The sequence below is a fragment of the Topomyia yanbarensis genome, chromosome 1 (assembly GCF_030247195.1).
Source record: "Topomyia yanbarensis strain Yona2022 chromosome 1, ASM3024719v1, whole genome shotgun sequence".
In the NCBI taxonomy this organism is placed as follows: Eukaryota; Metazoa; Arthropoda; class Insecta; order Diptera; family Culicidae; genus Topomyia; species Topomyia yanbarensis.
Window position 1 is genome coordinate 62,363,694 of NC_080670.1, and position 21,449 is coordinate 62,385,142.

Genomic DNA, 21,449 nt, shown 5'->3' on the forward strand with positions numbered 1-21,449 from the left:
TGTGCAAACGTTACCACCATCGTCGACAACGCCAATAACCTCAACAATAACAACCACAACAAAACCATCAACAATGGCTTACAACCACAAAAATAACAACAACACATGTAACGCTACTAACTTAAATCCCGACGGCGGTGGATCACTGTTGGATGACATGAACCCATTTTGCACCAACCCGCCAACTCCGCTGAAACCAACCTTTGCCTTCCCTTGTGATGTAACTACTGTTGCCGCTTGTTGCCCTGCGTGTTGCTCTACCACCGTTACTTGTGCATCATCCCCCTCACCACAACTAACAACAACAACCACAACATCCACTGCAACCATTACCTCGATACACGGGGGCTGCGGCCATATCACGTCGGCTCTTCCCACCGGCATCGAATCCACTAACAATCGGCAATCGTTCGATGATTATTTGGATCTTAGTAAGTTCCTTCATCCCGCCTGTACTGTGTAACGAAAAATGCATGATCGTGCCAATCCCTTTTTTCAATCCCGTTTCCACCCTCGAATGGCCACGGAGCTGTAGAGTATAGTTTTGTCAAACCTCTTTAAAATAGGTGCTGGGTCATTGAACCGATCACTGTTGGTAGGATGGTTCGTTATGTCGAATGAGTCAATAGATCAAAGTATTGTTTGTTTTCTTCGACGACGAATTAGCAAGTGATTCATTCAACCTAATGACTCTTTCGGCCCAACGAAACTCGTACGAGTGACACGTTAGATTAAATGGTCCGACACCGTAAAATCAATTTGTTTAGAATTGTCAATGTTAAACTGTCAAAACGTTGATCTACTATAGCTATAATTACGGTTCCGTTCCGTCCTTGACATAATGCATGCATGCTTACATAACGATTCGTTATTTACTATGATTATTTATTATTTTGTAGATTGTATATATTCTAACACTTCTAGTAAGTCATGATTAACGTTTCAACTTAGTCTTGTCAGCTATATAGTAGCCGAATAGGCCATTACAGAAACATTAAATCTAAGACGGAATACTACTCCACCACCACGACTGACTATGGATGATGTCCCGCAAGGACCTAAGCTCATAATTCAAATCAAACTGCCTATCAACACATTGAAGTCTTATGGATGGGACAAACTAATCTTTGAATTTTTCTTAATATTTTCTGAACAAAATCGGTAGTTTCAATTATGCATTGTAATTTATAGGTGATCTACTAGGTATATAAACCGCCGCAGAATTCATATTCCACAAAAACGCATGTTATGGTTTCATGAGCAGTAAACAAAGTAGTCAGTCCGGCGCTCAGTGATCACCCTCCATACAAAAATCGGACAAAACCTCAAAAGTGGCCCGAATTAGATGAAAACTTCGCATAAGGGTAATTTTGTGACGCTGAATGCATATTTGATGTTTATTTTGTATTTTTTTACCTCAAAATTTGGCACTTAGGGTGGTTCGAAAATTCAACATTTACGAATATAAAGAATATATCTGAAAAGTCATTTTCAAACATTTTTTCAATTATTGATAATGCTGAGAGACATTTATAAATTATATTACGGACCCTGGGTAATCAAACACTGCCATGCGTCTCCTGCAGACAGGGGCAGAAAGTAGCAAAAAAAGACATTCATTGAAGTACCTTAATTTTTAAGTGTCATGAACTACATGCAATCTGTCCGGACAGTTTCAAAAAAGTACAACCACTTTGATAACTTCAAGCGGAGCGAGAAGAAAGGTTTGAACCCATTAAATCGTATGGCAAGTATAAGTCCAGCGAATGAAATCAGTTCGACCCCAATCGGGATCTAAACTAAAAAGATACATTCATTTGAATAACATAGGTTTGAATACAGTTTTTTTAGAATTCATCATCCTGCATCTTTGAAGTTCTGTAAAAAATCGAACTTTCGTCTTCAGGATTTAATATGTTAAGCCAATTCAATTCAACCTGTTTACAAACAGAAAAAATATGAAATTATGAAAGGTCTAAAATAAAATTTTGAGGTTTTGCCTAGCTAGGCGACATTGTGCAGCGGAACGGCCGCTTCCTAATAATCGTCTTCCCACCAGGTGTTAATATGCAGTTTCCCGAAAAGAGACTAACTCGACTAGTTTGAACAGCAGTCTTCGATTGATTTCACAATATATTCAGTTCTGTCAGATGTTTTAAAATCGGTTTATTTGTTTTGTATGTTACTTTCCAATCATCGAATATAAAAATAATAGTTGAACGAAAAGATATCCAAATTTAGATTCTTCTGACTGATTTGTTAGCGCTGATAAGAGCTATTTAGTTCGGTAAAGGAAACATTCTCCGAATGCAAGATATTTTTTTCCTTTTGGCCCCAGTTACTAGCAAAGAGCTGAACACCTACCTATCTTGATACCTTGTTGGCTAAAGTGTCATATCGCCAATGCCGGGCGTATCGTAGAGCTCCATCTTTGTCGGTGTTGGGCGGCGTCCTTCCAGTTCCCCCGCACGTTCAAGGATTTCAGTTCCTCTTCCACTGCGTATAGTCGTATTCGTGGCTTCCCACGCAGTCGGCGTCCTCTTCCGGGCTCCCTGCTGAATATTGTTTTTACAATACTTTCTTCCGAGATTCGTACCATATGCCCAGCCCATTCCAGTCTGCCGTATTTTATCTGTTCATCAATATTCGCAGTTTTGTACACTTGGTACAACTCATGCGACTCGAATGCTTTTTTATCTACCTCCTTCAATATCCACGCTTCGTGGCCATAAAGAGCGACAGGAAGAATCAGTGTCTTGTATAAGCCGTATAAGCCGAATTTTGTCTCCCTCTTAAAAGGTACGAAGGCCTTTTCCACTGCTGTACGATCGATTCCAACTACATCAATATCGTCCACAAAACCAAGGAGCATATGCGACCTTGTGATGAGAGTTCCGTTCCTTTGCACGCCAGCTTTTCTGATAGCTCCTTCAAGAGCAATATTGACAAGCAAATCTGCAGGCATTGTATTTATCGCTCATATGAGTAAATGCGCCCGGATAGTTTGCTACTGCGGCAATAAAAACTCACATTTTCACACGAAAAGTTATTGGCACTCACACAACTTCTCCGGATAAATACAACGTGTTATTTCTCCGGATAAATAAAACAGCCGGAGGATGAGTGAATGAGTCTATCACGGTATCCTTCTTGCGTTCGCTGCTTCGTTGTCGTTATTCCAAAACACGAAAAAACAAGTCTATCATACTTCTTTGCCACTTTTCTTTGCAATTAAGTGTATTTTTTGAAGTTTTAATTGATTTCCACGAAATTAAAATTTTATCACATTCTCCGGTGAGAAGGAAAAAATCAAATAAATTTTATCCGGAAAATCATTCTCACGCTATTTGTGGAGACGGAGAATTTTGCGACTCATCTTATCTCGGAAAAATTGGGCATCGGATAAGCTACTTCTCGCGTGAGTGAGAGAGAATTACAATGCCTGCAAATCTGCAAGCTTTGATTCAGTCCATCTAAGGTCACAAATGAGGTTGAGATCACATCTGCAATCCGAATAATCGATTTTAAACCATCCAGCGTCGCATGTATCAGTCTAATCATCTTCGCCGGAAAACCATGTTCTGACATAATCTGCGACAGCTCATTTCTTTTCACTGAGTCGTACGTCGCCTTAAAATCAATGAACAGATGCTGGGTCTGCAAGTTGTACTCCCGGAATTCGTCTAGGATCATCCGCAGACTGAACATCTGATCCGACGTTGATCGGCCCTCACGAAAACCAGCCTGATATTCGCCGATGAAGGACTCCTCAAGCGGTCTCAGTCTGCTAAACAATATACGCGACAGTATTTGGTACGCCGAGTTCAGGAGAGATATCCCTCTATAATTACGCGCACTTCAGTATGCATCCTTTCTTGTAGATAGGGCAAATGAGTCCATCCAGCCAGCAGGCAATCCTTCGTCCGCCCATATTCTTAGAATAATGCAGTGGATTATTTGGAGCAGCTGCTCACTATCGTGTTTGAGAAGTTCAACCGGGATCTCGTCCTTCCTAGCAACTTACCGGTTTTCTGCTCACGTATAGCGTTCTTAATCTCGTCTAGTGTTGGTGAATCACAGCTTGTCCGTAACTTTCAATGTTTATCCTGTTCCTAGATACACTTTCAGTTCCGCCATTCAACAAAACCTTCGTTCCAACTGGCAGCCACTATTGTTCTGTCTATCAGCAAATTTCCCTTTCGGTAATTACACATAACGGGCCCTGGCGCAGATTTATGCTGCGCACCATTGACAGTTGCATAAAATCTCCGCATATCATTCCGGTCCATGCTTTCTTGCGCTTCAGCAATCACACTTTCTTCGTGCTGCCTTTTCTTTTCTCGGTGGATCGTTTCTCAGCACTTCTCGCTTCCCCGTACCGTTCTCTGTTGAAGCGTGTACCAGCCATTGGTCGCATTCTTCTTGTTCGTCACTCTCACGCACTCTTCATCGAACCAACCGCTTCGTGGGCGCCGCTGAGCTATACCTATCACTCTTCTTGCGCCATTATAGTCACAGCTTCGAGGACAGTCTCCCACATGCTGTTGACATTGCCAGTTACGTTGGTCTCATCTATCCGCTCATCCAGCTTCTGGCGATACTCAATTGCTACACCTTCAGCCGAAAGACGTTGGATATTGAATCGCATCGTTCTGTTGTTTCTTGGACTCGTGACGCTGAATAATCGTGCACGAATCTGTGCTACTACGAGATAATGATCCGAGTCGATGTTTGGGCCTCTGAAGGTCCTCACATCAATGACGTCGGAGAAATACCGTCCAACTACCAGTACAAGGTCTATTTGGGAAAAAGTACTGCCACTGCCTCCAGGTGTGCTTTCAGATATCCTTACGTGCAAAATAGGCACTACTGATTGCCATCCTCTCTAGCAGCAGCGAGAGTTACAAGCCGCAGGCCATTACCATTGGTAGCAGAATGAAGGTTCTGTGTACCAATAATTGGGTGAAAGAACTGCTTCCTCCCAACCTGTGCGTTAGCATCTCCGATAAAAATTGCTTACGGCTAGCTCCCAAAATAGGCGGCCTCAATATGTGCGAGTCTCCTTTACGTATACCACCAAACGACCCAAAATGTCAGCGTCATATATTACCAAAGGTGCAAAAGGTGATAGGGAAATTGTGCAGACTTACCCGATGCATGACGTGGATTCTTCTCGGGTAGCGCCATTTGCATCGTCGACCGTCGTTCGGGATCCGGCAGGACGTGCTGCGACTTCACTGCGACCGTTAACTGCAGTTAATTCCGTGCAGATCCTCGTGCCTCAATTCACACGGACGAGTGTTTCACCCTTACACTTCTCCAATCTCTAGCCAATCACACTAGTCGAGCAACAGGACCGCGCTTTCGCTGTCTTGATTTTCACGGACCGTGTTGCGGCCTGGTCCGTGCTTTCGCACAGCCAGGGATGGTAAAGCTCCCGTCGCGCAACGGTACACCGGGACCTGATTGTGTCAGCTGGCGCCCATTTTCTTCGATACGAACACGCGGTTTCACTGCGTTCTACTTTTAAACGGTTCGTCTTGCAGAAACGTCCGTACTCTCGCTCAGCCAGGAGGTTAAAAGTTCATGTCGCGCACTTTCACGCCGGGACTGGATTGCACCCGCCGGCCAGCTTAACCCCTTTTGTCGACACTACAACGCGGTTTCACTCCGGCTGTTGTTTTCACGGATAGTGTTACGGACACGTTCGCGCTTTCGCAAAGCACGGGATGGTAAAGTTCACGCAGCGCACATTCACGCCGGACCTGGTTGCCCCAACTGGCAAATTTTGTCCCCTTTTGACACTACCACGCGGTTTCACTCCCGATACCTTAATTTTCACGGATCGTGTTACGGACACGTCCGCCTTCTCGCACAGTCCGGAAGTTCCGAATTCACGCCATTCAACCGCACACCGGGACCCGATTGTTTCAGCGATGGTTTCACTGCGGTCACCTTTTTTTCCCGGATCGTGTTTCGAACACGTCCGCACTCTCGCGTCGCCAGGAAAAGAAAGTCCACGTCGCACACTTTCACGCCGGGATCTGATTTCGTCAGCAGGTTCCTCTTCCGTCGACACCATCACGCGGTTTTTCTCCGGCCACTCTTTATTTCGCAGATCGTGTTGCGGACACGTCCGCATCTCGCCCACAGAAAACGCCGTTCTTTTTGCTTTTTCCCTCTATTTCGTTGACGTTTTTCAATCATTGTTGCCAACCATTGACTTTTGCGCGCAGTGTGCATTTGCCTTCAGTCATGATTTCTGTGGCTGCGTACCTGCACGTTCCCTATAAATACCTCATATTGCACCAATTTTAACTTAAATAATTACTAACGTAACAGACTATTTAACATCTTGTCGTGGGCAATGAGCTGAACACACTGAATACTAAACTGCAGTCAGTCCACAGAGGCGGCCGCATCCTAATAATCGTCTTCTCACCCGGTATTAAAATTTTCCCACCTGATTTCTGATTTTATCCATGTAGTCGCCCGAAAAGAAGGCACCCGGCAAGTTTGAACAGCAGCATTCGATTGATTCTACAATTCTTTCTGTTCAATTTTTTCGGCTCGATGTATGAAATTAGAGGGATCAAATCACGAACGAGCTTCAGTCCAATGTTTTTAAATCGTTTCCTTAAGTATGCTCCTTTCCAACAATCGGATTTGAAAATAGCGGTCTCTGCTAGTACACTGAATCGACACAAACTAGTTGACTTGCAATCCACCAGTCGTGCACAACTCACAAACAACTACACTCAAGTTTTTTTTACGCGTTTTTTTGCGCGGTATTTTTTACGCGGTTTTTGAAATTTAGGCGGTTTTCATTTACGCGGTTTTTGAAATTTACGCGGTTTTCATTTACGCGGATTTTGGAATTTACGCGGTATCCATCAACGAGGTTCTCTTTAACGCGGATTCTTAAATTTAAGTGGTCTTCATTTACGCGGATTTTGAAATTTACGCGGTTTTCATTTACGCGGATTTTGAAATTTACGCGGTTTTCATTTACGCGGATTTTGAAATTTACGCGGTTTTCATTTACGCGGCCTGTATCCCCCGCGTAAAAAAACCTGAGTGTATTTTCTTCTCCGCATTGTACAGTCCTTTGAGAAGATGCTTCTTTCGCTCCACACAGCTCAATACGAATGATAATAGAAACAAATCTGCACCTGACATATATTTGAATTTTTTCATCATTTTACTGTTCGGTTGGTGCACCATATTGACGGCTGTGCGCGAGATGGGTTGAAACTTTTGAACTTTTCCTAGTCTTACAATAAAAGATATAAACGTTCCAAATCATACACAAGTTTTTTCGAAATTTTAAAGAATGATTTATTTTTATTATAGATTATTTTTATTATTAGGGTCAGTCGCCTCTTTTCGGGTTAGAGAAATTTCTTTTGGAAAAATCTCTAACCCTATGTGCGGGGTTGGGAATCGAACCTAGGTGAGCTGCGTACAAGGCAATCGATTTACCAACTACGCTATGCCCGTCCTGGAGAGGGAAATTCTATAGTAAGGACACAAACTGAACTAGGCGTACTTAACCTTGTGACAATAGACGATGACGAAGTCGACTATTTTACCAAGTTCGTTAAAGCGATGGTTCATTGGCAAAATCGGTCTGTTCGCAGTATTGTTAGTGTTGTGTATTTCGGTAAGCAGTAACGTTCTAGGGCAAAGATATTGATTTGTGCTGGCACGAAAGCTACCTGCGACACATGCTTGCGATTTTTTAAAGTATGTGGTCCTAATACCCGCGCAAACGGAAAACCCATAATACCCCCCTGCTCATGGGGTTTGACATGGGTGTTTGAAATGGGTTCAACTCATGAATACAGCATAACCATGGTACGGTAGATCCCATATAAAATACCACATGTTGTTTTTTATGGCTAATTGAGACCATTTTATGGTGTCTTGATGGTTGTGAATTTTGGCACGGACCATGTTTAAGGTCTTTTCAAGGGGCTATGTGGTGTTTGAACCCATGAGTATTTGCTCGGGTACCCGACAATGGTCGTCGTATGTTGGCAGACTCAATCGATCCGTTCAGGGCAACTGATGTAAAGCATATCGTATGAGTCTACACTGGACAACTTCAATCCTTTGGCTCCATGATGCACGACAAATGGATCAGACGAGGTTGATAGCGCACAAACGAGTAATAAAAGCCTTGAAAAAATGCTTCTCGTGTGATGATAGCCAATAACGAAAAATTTCTCAACACTTAGAATCTTTGTTTTTCTTTCACACCAACTGTAAAACGTATTAATGAGCTACCTTAGCTCACGGCAATCGACTTTTTTTTCTTATAACTATACATATTTTAAAATAATTGGGAAAACCGCTTTCCTCCACGAATTAGCACAAAAATTGCATCATTCTCGAACAGTGAAAATAGTAGCGAATGAAGTGTGCAACCCCGAGGAACTCCAAAAATGTTCGAATATAATTCGAATACATTGTGTCCAATTTGAACATGGATTGCACGGTGTACAATGTAGAATCGAAGCTTAGTTTACTATATCTCATGATTGCCCCTGTCGAAAGCAGCATTAAGATCAGTGTAGATCGTACTCACCTGGAGTTTTTTGAGATCCGGGGGAGTAATCGGTGCTATTACAATTTCAACAAGCTGAAAACAACCAGAAAACAATGCCTCGTTGATGAACGATTCAAACACATTTGACTTATCTTCTAGCGAAGTAATTCTGGATGTTGCATTTATTCCTTTCACGTTATTCTGGAAATTTTGGAGGTATCAGAATATATTGGCTCAAATGGCATGTTACCCGTATGTGAACGGAGATTATGGCCTTGCCGTGTCTTCTCATCATTTTCCTGTGCGGAAGGAAATGAGAAGGAGGAGGGAGGAAGTAGAATTGGAAGGGTGCGAAAAATTACAGTACAAAAATGAACAGCAGGAAAGTTAAACTCACAAGTAGTTCAAATCGCCTGCGAGAAAGCCTAAAACTTTTTAACGCACTGGGTTTGAAACTTTAGTATGTTACTAAGTTTCAGTCGCTAAGTTTTGTGTACATAAGGACAGTTGAAAACTTGAAATCGTAATTGAGTTGCTGCTGGGCAGTTGCATATTAGATGATATGAGGTACCGTAGTTGGATTCACAAAGATCCCACGAAATTGCCTCAGCACGCTGAATAGTAGCCACGTGATTAACATGCCAAAATGTTATTTTGAAAAGAGTAAGAGGTTTTATGAAACCACTAAACCCGTTTGTTTAAAAAAAAGCTTTTGTTTGACGACAAATTTGTAGATTGCGCCAGCAACAGGACAGGACCAACAAAGTCAATCTCTGCGCTTGCTCTTGCTAATTCGTCGGCTCATTAATTACCTGTAATACCGGAATGTTCGGGTTTCCATACGAGGTTGATAGTATTGCCAATGCTAAGTTCTTCTATTTGAATTCGGCATGCAGTCACTAGTTTGGATCGTGACTTGTCCGGGCAAAGGACCTTGATTGCAGTCTGACTACCGGAGCAGAAGTCTACAATTTTGTTGGAATAACTCTGTTCGAGGGCCTTTTATATCCCGCACCTAATCGCAAAAAAATGTGCTTTAAATACAGAACAGTATCTACCTCCCGAGTGATGCTGTTCCAATCTCATTTCACGACACTAGACACCTCTCTCGAGAGAAACTTGACATGAAATGTTCTGTAAAGAAAATTACATGTAAGAGTAATATCGCTGGGAGCGAGAATTTCTTCACCACATGTAACCATTTGTGACCACATGAACAACATGGTTACTGTTCCAAACACTAATAACCTTCAGTCTGTATGCACGTGATGGTGCTCCTTGTTAAAGGTGTATGTGTAATATATGATATTTAGAAGGGCTTCAAGGGCAGAAGCAGGAGTTGCGAAAGCACCAGTCAACGTCATGAGTTCAATTCTTTGCAGATGGTTTAGCTTTGACTGGACCATCATCACCTCTCCCTTCTGCAACCACACAAGGCATCCGTATGACAGTATTGGACGTACAACTATCGTGCATGTCCAATAGATGTGTTTGGGTTTGCGACTCCAGGTCTTGATTCTGAATTAATGTACGTAGACCAGCTCCGTTTGGAATGCAATATGACTCCAATATGACGCTTCTTAGTGAAAATAATGTGTCAACAGCTGTTCCTGTGCAAAGTCAACAAGCCGTCGGCAACCAGGTGTCATAGCACGCCACCTTGAGGACAATGGGAAATACTGATCTTTGCCTGTATCAGTAACTAGAGATGCACCGCATATTCGGTCGACCGAATATTTGGGCAGAATACCGGCCGATTTTAACTTAAGCCGAATATATGGTACGCCGAATAATTAAACATTAAATATTCGGTATTCGGCTGTAAGCCGAATAGTACTATTCGGTGCATCTTTATCAGTAACGATCAAAGAATTCGGTTACTAAGTATTGCGCTTATCCAACTCGAGATACATGTAGATACTCCATGACTGCGCGTCGCTTCCAGAATTGACTGGAAGGACACATTGTCAAAATCACCCCCAATATCTAGGAATACACCCAAGCTATCCCGTATAATTAAATACCAGAAATCTTCGGAACCATTTCCTAACTATTCATATAATACTCACCATATTGGGAATACTACTGATACATTCCACCATTATAATTTAACTATTATACTACCATACTCATTTAGTTACCATTTTCAATACCTTCTGTGTATCCTATATTGAAGATTTGTATACTACATTGTACTTTTGTCCCAGAGGTTGCGCTCATGATCTTTGTTATTCGTATACCTGTTTACGCTGCTCCAAAAATTTGCAGTTTAACATAGTCAAAATTCCTCGTCGTACAATGTTGCGGCGATAGCTCAATTGGATAAAGCGTCAGTCCACTTAGTGTCAACAAAGTTTTCTTCAGAAGATGGCGTGTAACAAAATGAAACTTCATCCGTCGATAGAATTGAAATGTGAAGAGTTTTTTTCTCCACCGAATATTTTATGCCTCGCTAGATTTAAAATATTCATGTCACCATATTCTGTATGGTTCTTGAATGGTATGTTGTCAAAATGGATATGGAAACAACCCGTTGTTTGTATGATCTAGTATGGAAAAAGACACTGGTTATGTTCGATATTATACCAGGCAATGGTTATTCTTTTGTTCAACGAACCATATTGAAAATGGTTTTGTAACGTTTGATGCAATGGTTGGCATATGGTTCACATTTATGCGGGATATTGCTTGAGTGAGAAGGCGTTTTGAATGGGAGCGGGCCATTTGGCATAATGGACATTTGGCATAATGAACATTTGACATAACGGACACTTGACATAATTTTGTTAGGTGATCGCACTGAAAGTCATTTAGCATAACATACGAATCTGTAGTTTATCAGGTGAATGACCCATAAGGTTAAAGCTGCACTAAGCAATAATAATAATGTGCTATTGTTCATTACCTGATTTTGGCTTCTTTTAAATATGAACATTTCTTTTGAGTTTAATTTTTGAAATTGCTGTGCTTGTTCATTTTTGCAATTATGGATTCATTGCTATGACTTACATGTTAGTATAATATAGTGTAGAACTGTGATCCACCAGACGTATGTTTTGTTTTGACCATTATTATTATGATCTCCAGTGAGTTTTGGTTTTACATACAGCGTTTCAATAATTAAAATTATTCTTATTATCTTTCTTTATATCATTAGCTGTTCTTTTGAAATATATACTTTATCATTTATGGATTTTGCCAAGTTTTTCAAACGATGAGTTATAGAATTAACTTACATATATTCAACCATCGGTTGTTACACTGCTGCAGCACTTGGGGCAAAGCTAGTGCAATGCGGCTTTGCCGCATAACTAAGACCAAGGATTCGAAGCGGCGTAAAGCCGCTTTGGATCCGCCGGGCGAGGTGGCTGCCTGCCCGCCGTTGGAAACTGCGGCCCCTCGCAAGCAAACCTGTGACTCGTTTGCCTGGATTACTCAAACATAGGGGCTATAAATTAGTTTAGGTCCGATGGAGCGACAGCGTTATTAATTGGTAAAGAAGAATAATCTAATTAATTTTGGTTCAAGTTCAATTTTAGTACTATTGATAAACACTCATTTAGAGTCATTTAAATTTTTTAGGCAAATGTTGTTATGCTCAAACATTTCAGCTACATGCTACATACAGCTGCTTACAACTTCATAGCTAACTTTCCCTCGCACGATGAACGTTATTGTCACCATGCAATAAACATACATAATACATACAGGAAAGGATATACTCAAAAACATCCTGATAATTAATAACTTTATCACTACATATACCTATGCCAAACGACCGTTATGCTAAATTACTGTTTTCCTTAACATAAAAATATTTGTACGGAAAGACCTCGGCTCAAAATTATGCCGAATTACCTCACTTCTCGCACAGTGTTTCCCTGTAGCTGAAAAAATGACAAATCACCTCCAGGGCGATCACTTCTCAAAATAATGCCGTTATGCCAAATGACCTTTAGTGTGATCAATTCTCAAAATTATGCCAAATGACCATTATGCAAAATAACCGTTATGCCAAATGTCCGTTATGTTAAATGACCTTATGCCAAACGACCTTATGCCAAATGACTTTAAGCCAATAGACCAGGACCTCTTTTGAATGTTGTGAACAACATCGTGAAGAGTAGCAAGACTGGTAAGCATAACCTTTTTTAAGACATGTTTGAGAGTATCAAATTCATTTTGCAACAGCACGGGAAACATTCCATCTTTTCCAGGCAATTTGTATGAAGCAAAGCTGTTGAGTGCTCACTTGACGGATTCAGTGGTAATTAATGAGCGTGCTAGATCCCACGAGTCCGAAGCACTAGTATGAGATCTGTGAATATTGTCCAGGTCCGGGTCGATACTATTGTTTAGTTAGTCAGATAAAGTCTGGTTTTAAGGAGTTCTTTTGAAAATATTTTGAGAGAATTTTATTTTAACCTGCTAGCCTCGGTCAGACTAGAAACATTAGTGGATAGGATTTACCAGCCAGCTCGCTATACAGATCGAAGACATTTCTTATATGCACTACGAGCTGGCTTGAAAACCTTGGAGTCGTCACGCTGTCACCGGTTTTTAATCGCTTCCAGTCGCCCTGAACGTTGAGCAGGTCCTCAACTGCACAAATCCATCGTGTTCCCTGTTGCATATTGTCTTCGCTTGACGCTCATTCGGCATTCGGACCATGTGTTCAGCCCACCGCAGTCAACCGTGTTATATCAGCTTCATAATATCCGTCCCTTTATATGTTTGGTGCAACTCATGGTTCATGCGACGCCGTCAGATTCCATTCTCCTGCTTACTGCCGAGTATTGTTCGCAGCACCTTACGCTCGAATACTCCGAACGCTCTACGGTCGACTTCCTTTAACGTCGATGCTTCATGACCATATGAAGCCACCGGGAGAATCAGTGCCATATATAGAGTGAATTACTTCTTTCTTTGCAGACTACGGGACTTCAGCTAGTTTCGAAGTCCGTAATAAACCCTATTTGCAGCTGCAATACGTTTTTTCACCTCGCGGGTAACATCATTATCGCACGTCACTAGCGTTCCATCTACAATTTCAAATTTTTCACCATCTAGCACGACTACATTACCACTACCACAACTGGTCTCACGTTGTTTGCCAGCGACCATATACTTTGTTTTACCGGTATTAGGCACGAGTCAAATTCTCACTGTCTCCCTTTTAAAAAGCGCAAATGCCTCTTTCATGGCACGTCGACCGAGCCCAATAAATTCGATATCGTCCGCAAAACTCAAAATCATGTTTGATCCGATCCTATGATGATGGTATCGCTCCTCTACACACGAGCTCTCCTAATCGCTCCCTCGAGCGATATGTTGAACAGTAGATTCGACAGTGCATAACCCTGCGTCAATCCATCCAAGATTACGAAGGATGTGGAAATTTCATCCGCAACCCTTACACTTGATTTCGATCCATCCAGCGTTACACGAATCAGCCGTATTAATTTCGTCGGAAAACCGGTATGTTCTAGCATGATTTGCCATAATTCATTTCGATTCACTGAATCGTACGCCGCCTTGAAATCTGTGAATAGATGACGGGGCTGCAAGTTGCAAGGATTGCTATAGTATTATAATAATTTTTCAGAACTGTTAAAGACACTGTACAGAGTTCTCGAGTGTGATTAAACTAGCTTAATTTTCCGGATTGCTGAGAGAACCGATTGTTCAGAAGCCGTGAACATGTCGATATCTACAGTGTTACCACGAACATCTCGAACTCGGTTTTCAAGCCCGATAGATGATTCAGCAGTCGTGCAGACATTCGAGAAGTATCTGCCAAATAGTGAATATTTTACCATCCTCGTGGCAGCCGCTTAATTGTTGAAATTCATTCTAGATAATAGTCTAGGTAGTAGTCGGTTGTAAAGATCAACGGCAGCATCTACATCGACTTGGTCGATCAGTACACTCCAGTCAATCAATATTAGAAAACGGCGTACTCGATTTAGTCCATGGTACGCAATTGTCCCAGATTTTATGACCTTGACATGACACCCCAATTCCGTTTAACAATTTGTTACATTCGACTTTCTTTTACCTTTAAGCTGTACGCACACGAGGTGACAGGACACACATCACAAAAAATATTCACCATGGCTTTTGTTCTGTCTATTCCAACGCGGCAACAGCAACAGCGTTGGAATAGATAGAACAATTTCCATAGTGAATATTTTTTGTGACGTGTGTCCTGTCGCCTCCTGTGCAAACAGCTTTAACTTTTTGTTAAACTTGACCTTTTGCTGTATTCAATCTTAAGGTTGGACAGAGAAAGGGTAAAATTCACAAACGAAAAAAGCAGTTTTTTCCACACCGTATGTCAGATCTTCATAAAAATCAATCAGCAGTACTGTAACAACACTCTACACATACGCTGATTGATTTTTAGGAAGATCTGACATATGGTGTGGAAAAAAACTGCTTTTTTCGTTTGCGGATTTTGCGCGTTCTCTGTCCAACCTTAATCGATATTGTACATTGTGCCGCATTCGACTTTTCGGTCAATCAATTTTCTGTTACATTTGACGTCCAACTTTTGAAATATGTCCTTTGATACAAAACCCAATGCTGCAAAGTTAGTTATAAAAAATGGAAAATGGATGAGGCAAAACATGATGAACAATTCCGCATGTAGTAGGAAGTTCAATTCATTAGAATAAGATTGGTCTAGTATTTATACATAACCCTGTGTGTTTGGTAGCATCAGCTTGTTAAATTTAACGCATTTCCCAGCATATTTGTATATCTTACCCAAAGTTACGTTGTTTTCTGCTAACAGTTTGCACTTCACAACCCTGCTTGGTTCAATGTTTGTAACCTTATTGTACTGTTTTTCTGGTTAACAGAAAGTTAACAATTTTTTTCGCTTCTATCGCTACCATATTCAACACCATAGGCGTACAGGAGATCCTTCAAGAAGGCACCGGCGCATACCAGTCCAACAAGAATGGGGCAACGAGCGAAGTTTTGGATAAGAAAATCTCAAAAAACCCAAGCACGCCTACTACAAATGAAGTAGTCGCCGAAATGTCCACCGCGGATACAATCGCCACCAAAGCCCTTCCTTTGGACTATAACGAATATGTCAGTAGCAGCAATCAACTAAAGTCAATTCCGGCGATGACTACAATTTCTTCGGTAGCATCACCGCCCTTGGTTTCATCGCCTACGTTAGCATCATCATCTTCCTCGAGTTCGTCTCCTTTAGCGGTGTCTGGCAATGTTGTGCGAACGATTAAATTACCGGAAACGCATATATTTACGCCTAACAAATGTGCCAGTCCGGTGTCACGAGACTCCACCGATCGCGCAATCGACGTGTATTGCGAGCCCACTGGAGATACGCAGTTCGACACTATGTCAGGAAAGGGCATAGTGGTTCGCGAATACCACGATGTTGAATACAGTTTAGAAAAAAATTCAACAAAAATACACGGCGAAACGATACAACCAGACGAGGACAATGAATTTGACGATGATTTCCACGAGTTTCAAAGCGTTGGAAGTACAGTTATAACGAACAACAAGAAACCAGAACAAAAAGAAGACCAGCGAGTGCCGGAATCTAGAAGATCCCATCTGGATGTTGGAAGTGAGTTCACTTTTGGAGACCGAAAGGAAACAACGAATAGCTACTCTAAACCCGTATTCGGCACTTCACCAACAGAAGAACTGGATCAAACAGACGATGAGTTCAGTGAATTCCAAGCTGCTGTTCCTGTATCCGAAAGTGACAAACCAGTTGTGAACAAACCGATAGCGAGTGTAGCAAACGAACAACCCAGGTCGAACACCAGTTCTCCTATGCTCCTATGTCCGTCGATACTACTGCCACAGAAGGCTAAACGAACCGAACCTGTTGATAGTAGTCGAACGACACAAATCAATTGGCCAGAACCGGGCATTGATCCGGAAGAACTTGCTAGATTTGAGGCAGCTTTTCCTAAGCCCAAAGTAGCAGTTTCAACAACATCGTCAAATAATTGTTCCCCGAAACACACCCAAGTCAATGTTACTGCTACTAATGCGGTAGATGATGATGAATGGACCGACTTTGTTTATTCGAAACCTGCAGCAATCGAGAAGCCACCTGTCACTACCAAACCAGTAAACTCCACCCCCAATAATCAGCAGGAGGAATGGACCGACTTCATCTACAGCACTCCTTCATCACAAAGTTTGTCTTCTAGTCAAAATAATTTCAACTATCACAATTCATTCGGTGCTAGTAGTTTGGGTGGGCCGAAGTTCAACTCTTGGAATCAGCCTCAGCTTCCACCGCCACAGTTCAGTTCGTGGAACAGCAACAACTACTACTACACTCCGCACACCAACAACGCCAGCTTCGCCAAATCAACCGTTCCGACTCAAAAAGTGCCAACCTTCTCTGCACATAGTCAGATGCAGCATTCATCCATCACGAACAACTACCACCACCAACATGCATCAGTTGGAGCGAACCTAACAAACCAGTCTCAGCGTTCTGGGCAGCCGTCAATAGCTGGTATCTCTCACCTACCGGAACTGTCCTTCATCACTCCAAATGCACCTGCTGGTGGCAACGCACCGGGAGTGAAACCTCTAACACATTCCTTCCTCAGTAACGTTATCTCAAGTAACAATTTCACCAAAAAATGATTGTTATTGTACGACGGTGGCAGTGGTGAAAATACGGGCGGCTGTACCAAACGAGTGCCACGGGTGTGCGTGCGCAATCCGCTGGTAGAAGGCACAGGTCTGGAACGGCAGCCTATTTCTGTCAGTTCTGCTACTCCAGTCGGTGTCACCCTGGGCGATGTCATAATGTAATAATGGTTGTACGTTTCCTCCAAGAACATCACACAACCGAGATGACAAAGGATGTAATAAAACATATTTTAGGACAAAATTTCCTAGTGAATTATAAACACATTTGTTTGTTGGGCTAAATATTATTTAGCGATTCTATTATTTCACCGAGCTTTTATAGGTACTTAATTTGTTATTTCGTTAGAATATTGTTTCTTACCACCAAAAAGACAGTGTAGACATGAGTGAGTAGGCGTCATCGAAAGTACGCAGGCGGCAAGTTGTGTTATGTTGTACTTAAAGCATAAAGCGTAGACTAAGAACAAACAGAAGCTCGTGAATACATATTTCTGCTGCGTTTTTTGCGGATTAGATATATCATCGGCCGTTTGATTGCACCCTTGGGTTGCAAACTACATTATGAAATGAGTATTCAAAGAGAATTGTGTAGCTGAATGTAACAAATAGTAATTAATAGCGGTTATATTTATGTATGTCGCGCGGCTAGTTTGAAGCAAGCAGAACAATTTTTAATCAATAAAGGGGATACACATTATTTATTTAACATAACTCTAATTCAAACTTTTCTTGTTTCCGAACGATGCAGTTCCTTAACACTTAGGGTGAATGGGGGTGGAAATTACTGGTTGCAAAATATTTGCTGCCACTTTGGTAAGTACGAATAGTGATTTAACATTTTTAGCATTATAAAGCATATAGTAGAACAGAATGGAGTGAGGTAGCCAACAAGGTAAGGTTGTCAATTGCTTTTCATTTGTGCAGCATTTGTTCAAACAATTTGCTCTTTATGAGGTAACTCTAAGTCGTTTAGGTTAGGCTACTGGTTATGCCAAAAGTTAAGTGTCGTAACTACCGTAGTTTGTTTCTTACTGGTAGGTTGAACGCTGGCAATGTATGTAAACTATTCATAATAACAGACAAACTTCTTAAAAATACGATATTTTGATATTTAATTGCTTCAGTTTTGTGCCATTCGACCGAGTTTTCTGAAACACGTGATTGCAAGTGACAGTGCTGGAATCAAAATTCCCTTGCATACGGAAGATGATAATACTGAGGAACGACTGCATGATCTGGCGTGGTACCCCGTCAAAAAATTGCAAAATTCGTGTTGTGAAAGGAAGTCAAGTCGAACTCGTTTCGTGTAACCAAAGATAAACTCAAGATTACTACGTCCCATACAAGCAATTGAAAAATTACGGTTCAGCAACCGTGAATCGGTGAACTCAATAATAGTATGCTTTTGGTCTCCTCTCGTTAACAGGCATCGATCGCGCCAACAAAAATTTCTCGGATGCACATCAAACAGTGAAAAACATGATGTAAACATGTAAGTTTGGTCGGTTTTGATAAAAACTAATGTATAAGGAAAATTCGTTTTTTCCAGCCAAGAGGACGAACTAGTGGGTTCTTTTTTCACATGTAAATTAGCTCGGTTATATTCTTCAAAAAAAAAATTACGCGGATTGAGTGTTTACAATATGAATGAAGACAATTGATCCCCTAAATTGAGCACGATCGATATTTAAGCACGTCTGTCGAGATTAACACATTTTGGAAGGTTTGGAAGGAAAAATTCATTTGGACGCTGGTTACAATAATCCCCCCGTTTGATGTTTGAAAAACTGCTCAACTGTCAATATGACGGTGAACCGTTTTCGTCGAGGGGTCGCATTGAATTGGTGCGTGAAAAATCCCTGACCACTCCATCTACCATTTATCTTTGGTATAACTTTTGTTCCATTATATTTTCCCATAGGGTAAATACTTCAATCAAAGTGGGCGAGGATTAACAATTGTTCAAATAAGACAAAACTCAAGAATGCCTTTAGTTGGAACAATAAAAAAAATGACGCTCATATTCACTAGACAAAACAACAACAGACAACATAGCGATATGATCGGTAACTCTAGTGATATAGGAAAATTGATTCTCTTCTAGCATCTGTACCATACACCAAAAATTAAGCATCAGATTCACGGTCCGCACGCGATCATTGAAGAAGACACGCGAATATGCGAAGGGCCACATGATTATAAAATCGAATTTATGCACGCGAAGTTGCATATACGCTAGCCCAAGTGACAAACAAGTTAACATACAAACGCTCGATCCGTTCACGATCATCCACGCACATCTAGGCCCGCGATCTCGGAAAGATGAAAATAACCCGGTGATTAAGTGAACGGTTTAGCACTTATAAATTTTTTTATCTCGATCATGAATCGGTTACGTCCGGAAGTCTACTCGGCCCTAGCAGCTTAGATCCATGCCTTCAGTTCGACCAATAAAAAATTACGCCCATCCACTAGACAACACGTTCCATGCCGACATGACCGGAAGCTCTATTGATATGGAAGAACTCTTTCTCTTCTAGTATCTGAGCCGTACACCGAAAATTAAGTATCAAACTCACGGTCCGCGCGCGATCATCCAAGAACACATGCGAATATGCGGATGGAAACACGGTTATAAAATCGAATTTATGCACGCGAAGTTACATACACGCTATCAAAAGCGACAAACACGTCAACTTACAAACGCTCAAGCCCTTCGCGATCAAACTATTATGCAATTAGTGAATACCCAATCCATACAAATATGCACCCTTGGACTCAAACGCTAAAACTCACACCGTCTACACACACCACCACAAGGGCTCACAATTAGACTCATAAATACAAAATCCCACAATAATTACAGGCATTTGTCTGGCAGCCGTGGGAAGTGCATCTCAAACGCAAAACTTCTCATTTCAATGATGGCTTTGGATCTGTGGTGCCTGTGTTCAAGGCACCACAGCTTCGTCCGTCAGGTTAAGGATGTATGAAACCCGCTAGCCACCACCCTCGACCCTAGCTGACCATAAAGGGATAAAAAATGCTTTTTGGGAAACTATCCGCAAAAAAAGTGCAAGACTAACGATTGATGCTGCTCCAATATTTTGGCAACAAGCGCGTATACCAACTCGCGAATGTTATAAATGCGCCGGTAAGCTTCTCAAACTGTACAAAGATTGGAAATCCTTCAAACTCCTTCTCTAGGACGAACCATCAACCGAATTTGCGTCGATATTACTGCTATTCTTGCAGCCTATTCCAATCTGAAAGCATCTAGTTCCCCGGACCCTAATGGCGTTCCTTCGATTTTTGTTAAAAAGTGCATCAGAGGGCTTTTTGAATCACTTCGGCGAATCTTCGTGCTATCACTCACTACTGGAACATTCCCGTCCTGCTGGAAACCAGCGCACATGTTACTAGTTCATAAAAAAGGAAACAAATTCAACGTTGATAATTATCGGGGAATATCGTGTTTTAGTGCCGTATCAAAACTATTCGAGCTGGTTGTTTTAGATCCTATTTTCTTTCACTGCAAATACTATATTGCAGGTTTAATGCCTAAACGATCGACAACGACCAACCTGCTCTCGTTGACAACATTTGTACTCGATGGATTCACTGACGGATTGCTAAACGGTGCTATTTACACAACCAGTCAAAAGTTTAAGTTCAGACTACAATGTTAATGTAATATTCAAAAAGCTCTGGTTTTCTTCATTTATTGTTATTAATTATTATGATTTATAATTATTTTTCGACCCATTCCTTTACGATAGACACATAAAATATGTAGTTCTTTTTCACTTTTAAATAATGAAATGATAATTTTCGAATTAGTTCAATTTGAATAGATATTTTTTTGGCAGTTGCGATTTTCAATAAAAAAATCTTTTTACTTACCTTTTAATAAAGAAAACTCAAAAAACAATTTGGAATATAATTTTTGGAGTTAGCTCTCGCAGCACTAAGATGTTAAACGTATTATGTAGTCGACGCATCGAAAGAATACAACCTGTCATAACACGTTTGTTTGTGATATACTCAGTTAGCGATCAACTTCCGAGACGAATAGACGCGTTTTGCTTTCGTTTAGAAGTCGTGCACGGGCTATTTTTGGTAACTGGGTTTTCCCCGATTAAAGGTTTGTTGGGCAGAGCCCTACACAAAATTTCATTCGTTGTCGCGCATAGTGTCGCAATGAGACGGCACAAAAACAGGTTTTGCATATACT

The 21,449-nt window shown here is 41.3% G+C and overlaps 1 protein-coding gene across 1 annotated transcript; it reads left to right on the plus strand.

Annotated features, from left to right (window-relative positions):
- Positions 1-11: 11 nt before the first annotated feature.
- Positions 12-17,932, plus strand: LOC131677768 (mucin-5AC-like). Its single transcript, XM_058957797.1, has 2 exons — positions 12-431; positions 15,465-17,932. The coding sequence occupies exons 1-2, from the start codon at positions 74-76 to the stop codon at positions 17,204-17,206; spliced, it is 2,100 nt and encodes a 699-aa protein (XP_058813780.1). The 5' UTR covers positions 12-73; the 3' UTR covers positions 17,207-17,932.
- Positions 17,933-21,449: the final 3,517 nt, after the last annotated feature.